At 41.1% G+C, this 7,237-nt stretch overlaps 3 protein-coding genes across 4 annotated transcripts in view; 1 reads left to right on the forward strand and 2 right to left on the reverse strand.

Moving 5' to 3' along the window:
• The window catches only part of LOC104966729 (zinc finger protein Aiolos-like), a 596,491-nt gene that overhangs the window by 124,569 nt on the left and 464,685 nt on the right, over positions 1 to 7,237 (forward strand). The gene's annotated exons all lie outside the window — the stretch shown is intronic.
• Positions 1 to 7,237, reverse strand: part of LOC104966738 (SWI/SNF-related matrix-associated actin-dependent regulator of chromatin subfamily E member 1) — a 180,673-nt gene that overhangs the window by 113,208 nt on the left and 60,228 nt on the right. The window lies entirely within an intron of this gene.
• The window catches only part of LOC104967131 (kinesin-1 heavy chain-like), a 102,078-nt gene that overhangs the window by 93,177 nt on the left and 1,664 nt on the right, over positions 1 to 7,237 (reverse strand). Inside the window, exons 2-9 of the mRNA XM_010796547.1 lie at positions 3,535 to 3,622; positions 3,329 to 3,402; positions 3,123 to 3,227; positions 2,301 to 2,349; positions 2,140 to 2,195; positions 1,968 to 2,055; positions 1,758 to 1,882; positions 1,319 to 1,423 (exon numbers count right to left, since the gene is read on the reverse strand). Of these exons, the coding sequence (XP_010794849.1) occupies positions 1,319 to 1,423; positions 1,758 to 1,882; positions 1,968 to 2,055; positions 2,140 to 2,195; positions 2,301 to 2,349; positions 3,123 to 3,227; positions 3,329 to 3,402; positions 3,535 to 3,622 (690 nt within the window). The remainder of the gene's footprint in view (positions 1 to 1,318; positions 1,424 to 1,757; positions 1,883 to 1,967; positions 2,056 to 2,139; positions 2,196 to 2,300; positions 2,350 to 3,122; positions 3,228 to 3,328; positions 3,403 to 3,534; positions 3,623 to 7,237) is intronic.

A 7,237-nucleotide genomic window follows, 5' to 3' on the forward strand; every position in this document is an offset into this window, starting at 1 on the left:
AGATAAAAAAATCTAATCCATCTCATTTACCGACGAACATTTCTACTAAAGACCGGGCAAAAAGTGGGGGGAAACTATTCTGCTCCCCGTGCAACTGTGTGTTGGAGCATAAGAGAAAATCGACGGTGGCGACCCACTTTGATTCATTCAAACATTCGAAAATGCTTTCTGCTGCTGCGGACAAGAAAGCCAAACAACTCACGTTCACCGAGGCATCAACCTCCAAAACCCTTTCGAGGGCTACAAGAAACGAAGTGAGTAGCCTACAAGATTGAAGCTGGTCAGATAACGAACGAGTAAATGAAAACAGATTGAGGCGGAGAAGTGTGAGTGTGTGTGTGTGTGTGTGTGTGTGTGAGATTAAAATAGCCCAATTGCTTTACAATAAATAAACATTGAATGTGTTTAATTGAATAGTAAAGGGGTTTAACGTTAGTGGCAGGTTGTGTGTGAGAGAGAATAAATAAGACAGCCCAATATTTTAAAAAATTGTTATTCTTTTTCCCCGCATATTTAGCATATTTTGCAACTTCCCGCCCTCACCGCATAAAATCACATAAAAACCCCGCATGTTTAATCACATAATCAAGGATTTTTGCCCGCGTTTTTCTGGAGGGTCTAATTATATATAAGATGATATTGGATCATCGAGGTGACGTTAGACCGAGATCCACTTTCAGGGTGTCTCGTCTCACTGGCCCTCTTTGAATATGGATGTTTGATAATCAAACCCAATATGACAAACCCCAGAGTGATCTGTAATATGTAGTTAAATGCTAACTTGAAATATTATAGGAGAAGTGATAGAAACAGGATGTTCAGTCAGGAGTGAGACATCTCTGTGCACAGTAGCTCATTTGTTTCACATCATAAATATATCTGAGGCTGCCGCCCTCAGGTTGTTTACAGAGCGGGGGGGCGGGCCCCGAGAACAAACACATTGTTGATTAAAGTGAAGAGCGTGAAATCACTATGAAGCCTCGAAACAAAAACATTGCTCGAAGGAAAGCCTCTATCTGCTAAAGTGACTTCTGAGACACAAAGGACCTGTAGATGGAGGAGAATAGCACTTTCACAGTGAGACGAATGAAAGACACCTAGCTCAGGGATGGTAAAAGGCTTCCCTTCTGTATGCTACGTTAACAAATCATCACCTGAGGCTTTGTTGTGCTTCTGAATAAGCTACAGGATAGAACAAATACATGTTTGCTCAGAAATGATCTTTAATACTTTTAATTTTCGCTAAATTGATTTATCAACTTTTAATACTTGTTAAGACCCCGCGGACACCCTGGAGAGTTAAAGCAGTGTCACTGACCGTTCCTTCAGCGAGGGCAGAGATGACGTTTCCCAGAGACGACAGAGACTTGTTGATGTTCTTAGCTTCGTCCAGCAGAGCTCCCTCGGCTCCGGTTTTACTGACCTGAACATCACACAAACAATAACGTCAACAAGGTCCTGTGCTGTTTTTTGTTCAGGCGGAAAATGGGGTCAAACAAAAATGCAGATTACCAAAGAGTCAGTGGTGTAGGCTGATCCACAATGGCAAGAGTTTTACTTTTACACTGTTTTGTGTCCAGAGACAAAATGATCAGTCACTTGATAGAGAAATAATTGCCACATTTTTTATAATCTATTATTCGTTAAGTTATTTTGGGGCAAAAATGCCAGAAAATGCTTTTTTCAGCTTCTAAAATATGGATTTTTCCTGCTTTTATATCATATTTAACGGAACTAAAGACTTTTTGTAGCATTACCTTTTCACTCCCAGCCAGATCCACCAGGTAGAGTTTGCCGCTGAGCTTGTGCTCTGTCTGAGTGTTTTCCTGTTTGACGTTTATCTGGAAGATGCTGTGACTCCTGGAGCTGTGCTCGTTCATGTCTACGGGACAAATGATTACCATGCATCAACATCAAAATTGCAAAAAAAACCTGCAGACTATTCAGAGTATATGATGGGGTCTTACTTGTGACTGCTACATGTCTGTTCGATTTGCCTTCATCAATTGTTTCCATGACTTCCTCTGGGCTGCAGACAAATCTCTCAGTGCAGCCCTTTAAAGGAAAGCAGAGTATGAGGTGAGATGATCGGCCAAACAAACAGGTTTTTCTGGATATTTGACATGAGTTAGATCTCACCTTGACATACGGTACTTTGTTTTTGTCTTCATGGACTGACAAATTGGTCTTTGAAACTGTAGATGAGGAGAAATGTGGTTTATTGATTCAGCAACACATTCATTCTGAGGGTGTACCACTGCCCATGTATATACTGTATAATGTTTATTATAGTCACTTACCGTCCAACAGGTCCCGGATCTTGTCCAGGTAAATTTCAAAATATGAAACCTGTTGACAGAGAAAGAGCCTCATTATTTGGAGATCCAGCTACAGAATAAAAACAAGGGGGTTGTGATGTTAACGGTAGGGTAGGTAAGAATGGAGAAACCAGTACGCTAGAATTTGAAAGTACGCAGCCGAAAAAAATCTGCCCCTTCCTTCAGACTTCCTGACAGAGCCCCTCCTCCAACACACACGAACTTGACCAATGAGGGCACGAGATAAGTTTGTGCACAGATGGAAGGCTGACAGGCAGGTAGGCCATCCAGTTATTTTAGCCGGGCCGGCTCAGATGATTGGTCGTGCTTTTTACAGCGCTACGGCTTCAACAGATGAAATGTTTTTATGTATTTATTGTCAAAGCATTTAATGTATTCATTGCTATCGGGATGTTAAGAGCATTCCATGGAATATAACAAGTGTTTCTGAAGTGAATTACCTACCCCACCTTTAACTGAAGATAATGAAACAACAACAGCATGGAAATAAACAGTTGTTGTTCAGACAAAGATGCCATTACTTCTTAATTAATAAGAATAAGGGAAAACCCAAAAGGCATAGAAATAAATGTGTCAATGTCTTTTGATAATGAGTCAGACACTATGATACAGCAACACCAAGTAACATGTAACAAGTCACTCATAAAGAAAAATGCTTCGTAATAGCAAACTGCAAAACAGGAAGTATGTAGCTTGTTGTTACTAATCATGTTAGTCAGAACCAAATAGCTGATTATCTAAAGTGGGTTACAAATGTCCCTTTTAATCCGTCTAACTACTTACTTTAATATGAAATTCCAAGTTTTCATCCATGGAATAGATGTAGTTGAAGATATCTTGAACTATCCGGGGGATGATGCCCATTCCATCTGTGTCATGGAGGTTCCCCTGCAGACAGAGAGCATGTCATGTAATGATGAGAAGTGAAGCTTTCCATTATATCACAAGATGCATTCAAACATTCAAAGGTTATCAGAAGTCCTTGTTACCTCCATGGTGTGTGTTTTTCCAGATGATGTCTGCCCGTATGCAAAAATCGTTCCATTGTATCCCTCCAAAACATCTACAAGACACCAAACAGATTTGTGTTCATGTCAAGATAAAAGAAAATGAAGCCTGGCCTGATTGCTATTATTAGCTGTGTACATGCCTCTCGATAATAACCCTTCTAATAAAAGCAAAAGAGAGACCTTACCTTTTACAATCTTCTGGGCGCAGGCGTTGTACACTTGTTCCTGTGTCGTATTCGACTGAAACACTCTGTCGAACATGTACGGTTTGCTCTGGAACGAAGAGACGAAGAAGAGTGAGTACCAAAACAACAACTCAGTCTGTGAAGCCTCGCGGGACTAACATGTAACAGGTTTTCTAAACAGATGTGCATACACCACTTTCTTTAACCAACTGACATCACAACATCGATTCATTTTGTTGACACCAAGCGGCTGATCTGGTCAGAAATATTTTGGACAACAGCAAGTGTTTGGTGTGTTTAATGGCATTAGAAATAAGAAAAGGCATATGCATGCAGCCCCCACTGACCCTAATTTAAGTATACTGTGAAAACATGTCACCTTGACAGGAGGCTGGGGAATATGGCAAAACCTTTCTATCACAATATTGGTAATTAAACATGAGAATAAGTCAAAGCACAGCATGTTTACCCCTAATGCAATGAATAAATAGTCTATACAGCCATATTGCCTTTGGGAATTAAATAATTAACAAATTAAAAGCATGGATAATTTTCTCATTTTAAGAACTGAAAAATGAACATAACGGTTTCAAGTAAATACAAAATAAAACAAAAATAGGATAGATCTGTGGGAAACACTGCTGTCGGTCTGACAGTATACAATATATGTTTATTTTGCCCAGCTCTCGTTCCCCTGATAAGTATCTTTGTCTGACATGTTTTCTAATAGAAACAAAAGAAAGGTGAACACGGGTCAACAGGAGAGATGACATGAAACAAAGATCTCCTGCCAGATCCAAACTGAGTGCTGGTCACTCTTCCCATGAGGACGCTGTCACAATCTGGTGAACTCAACCTAAATCGCGCTCTGCTAGTTGACCTTTGAAAATTATCTGTCCTCATACAACTTCTTCTGTCCCATTTGAAATCCTCTCCAAACTCCCCAAGGCATTTTGAATGAAGAAAACTCTGAGCTTAAAAGCCAGCATACTTCAAACAACCACACAGGTTGTGATATCCTGTGGGCTAGTCAACAGTTCAAAGCACAACTCAAGGGAGATTGCAATCGATAGCTGGATTCAAGAAGGCAACCGCAGGGTAATAAAAACTGATGCTACAAGCAGATCTGAGGTTCCAATGAGATGGCACGCTGTCTTTAGACGTTTGAAGTCCTGGTTGACTCATCTCGTCTGCAGCATGGTGGGTGGGGTTAAGAGGACAGCACCATTTGCATTTGATACCCTAGGTTCCACAAATGACATGACTTAGAAGCAGTAGACTAGTAATTAATTCAATATTAAAATGGTATCTTTGGTGTTTTTAAACCTGGACACTATTTTCTAAGTAGCAGACTAAGTTCTTTCGCGTCTTGAGAACTAATGGAGGCAATATTTAGCTTCTCTTCCCTTAGAGCAATACTTCATTGGACACAATAACAAACTGGTTAGATCAAGCAAAAGGTGAAGATAATAGATTTTATTTCCCCGTAGGTTTAAAAAAAAAATGTTGTCAGAAACTTTTCTAACAATCGTAGCCTTTCAGTGACAAAAACATGCAATCCTGACAGGATTACATAGCAGCCAGTGGGCAGTGTAGCGTTCTCCTTCATGGACATGGAAACTGGACACATTTTTTAAATTGTTTTCCCTATAAGTCACTTAAACCTTGGGGAAAGCAGGTCGAGGTTAAAAAATACAAAAGTAACCATTTAAAGCCAATAACAGCAGGAGTAGGCTGAGAATGTCCACAAACACCTGGTGACGCCGCTGATTAGGGCTAACGTGTTTAGGACAAAACATTCATAGCTCAAAGTTAAACCACAAGCATGGCACTGTCTGGCACACAAGCTATAGGCACCTTTACCAGTACTATAATGTGTAAAACTGCAACGACTGAGATGTCCTTCATTTCAACTCCGGTTTATAATCCCTCCTGACAGACGGTCACATCCAAAGCACAACTCGGTGCAACACTGAGCAGTAGCATCTTAAGACGTTGATAATTCAGTCCAGCTAGCCATATTGTGGCCATTAGCCCGCCCAGAACAAGAGCAGGGAGCCACTATCGGGCCTGCCAGATGCTGTCGGCAAACAATAGAGCAGCCCCAGTTTAAAGTGCTCATTGTAACTGCTGCTACTGGCCTCGTTACCTACACTTCTGTCTAATGGGGTCACCTGCTCAAAAGTGTAATTACAGTGAAAAGCATTGTTAAAAAATGAATAAGTATTCTGTCACATTACTGTTTCCTGAGGGCTTTGTTATGATACTTACCCAGACACTCAGGAAAGACAGTATCACAGAGTGAAAGGTTATTCTGCAGCATCCACATGAAGCGTATTGTATGATGCATGAAATCTATTGGGTTTGTAGTGCTAGGCTAAGACAAATTGGGTTTGTTGGGAGCCTTATTTCCTGGTACAGCGTCTGCAGGAGGTGGGTGCCGGGTCTCCTGTTATTTACCTTTTGAAATGCGTTAGGAGCACTTTTCCTTTTCTCTCTTAATCTTTTTTTAGCCCTCACGCAACTCCACCTTTGCACTAAAAGTATCTGTGTTCTCAGGCCATCACAGGCTTCTGTATGCAAATAATGTGACAGCAACTCACAAGGGAATAAACTGATCTTGTGTGTGCAAAACTGACACGGAAGTAATGGATGCATTAATAACTCACCTAGTGCACACTACACTGGCAAACCGAGCCACCCTTACCACCTCATCTGGAAACTTTGTCTGCCTCCCTTTCCGGCAAAAGGCAGGCAGGACCTTTTAAGCGAGCCACAGCTGAGTAAGAGCATACTGCAATAATTTCCTTTTGGAGAACAAAATCTCTGCTCTAGGGAATACCTTTATCAATATCTGTGAGAACCAAAGCCAAGGCCTTCAATGGTGAAGCTGCTTGTTAGACGTCTTTACAACGCGAGTGTGGTCAGTTTTTCCTCTGGCTGAGCACCAACACAGCGTCCACGCCCTAATTTGTTTCAAAGCGGATACAAATATAAGCTAAGTGTGTCAGTCACCCTGGATAAGAACATCTGCAAAACAAAATACACCATCAGAATAATTACCCTCCCCACACGGAGAGATCGCCAGCACACGGCCAACTGCCTACTCTGATTGGTCGAACAGCTGTTTACCAGGAGAGAAAACACAAGGGGATTAGCCAGTAGGCCTGTGCTGCTGCTTATGGGCACTGGAAGTGTTGTAGTTCTCCAAGCAGATGCAACACTTGCGTCCTTCACAATGTGAACTGGTATTTGCCACTATGGCTGGCACTCTGAACTGGGCTGGGCCACATCACGCGTGAGGGGCACTGACAGTACACATGCTTTTAGTTAAAGGCCTTAAGTCAGTGTCAGTACAACTATTCAAGAAGTCACCACATCTTCCACAGTCCTTTCTTTTTTGCATGACAGAAAAGGAATAGTACCGTTTTATTCTAAATGTTCCACCTAAATGAGCAGTTTAAACTCCAAAGGGCTCAGCTGAAACTTGCAACTTTATGAATGCAATTCAAGATCAGTTTCTATTGCCTTGTAAACTAGTTTTAAGCACAGGTAAGAAAAGACACAAAGTCCAAAAACACAACGATAATATGTCGCTAAGGATACATAATGTTTAACCAAGACTGTTTTCAAATGATACGCTTTAGGCTTTTACATGTATAGCATGTAAAAGCCTAAAGCGTATCATTTGAAAACAGGCTTG

This window comes from Notothenia coriiceps, unplaced genomic scaffold, assembly GCF_000735185.1.
Source record: "Notothenia coriiceps isolate Sejong01 unplaced genomic scaffold, NC01 NC01_scaffold00037250, whole genome shotgun sequence".
Taxonomy (NCBI): domain Eukaryota; kingdom Metazoa; phylum Chordata; class Actinopteri; order Perciformes; family Nototheniidae; genus Notothenia; species Notothenia coriiceps.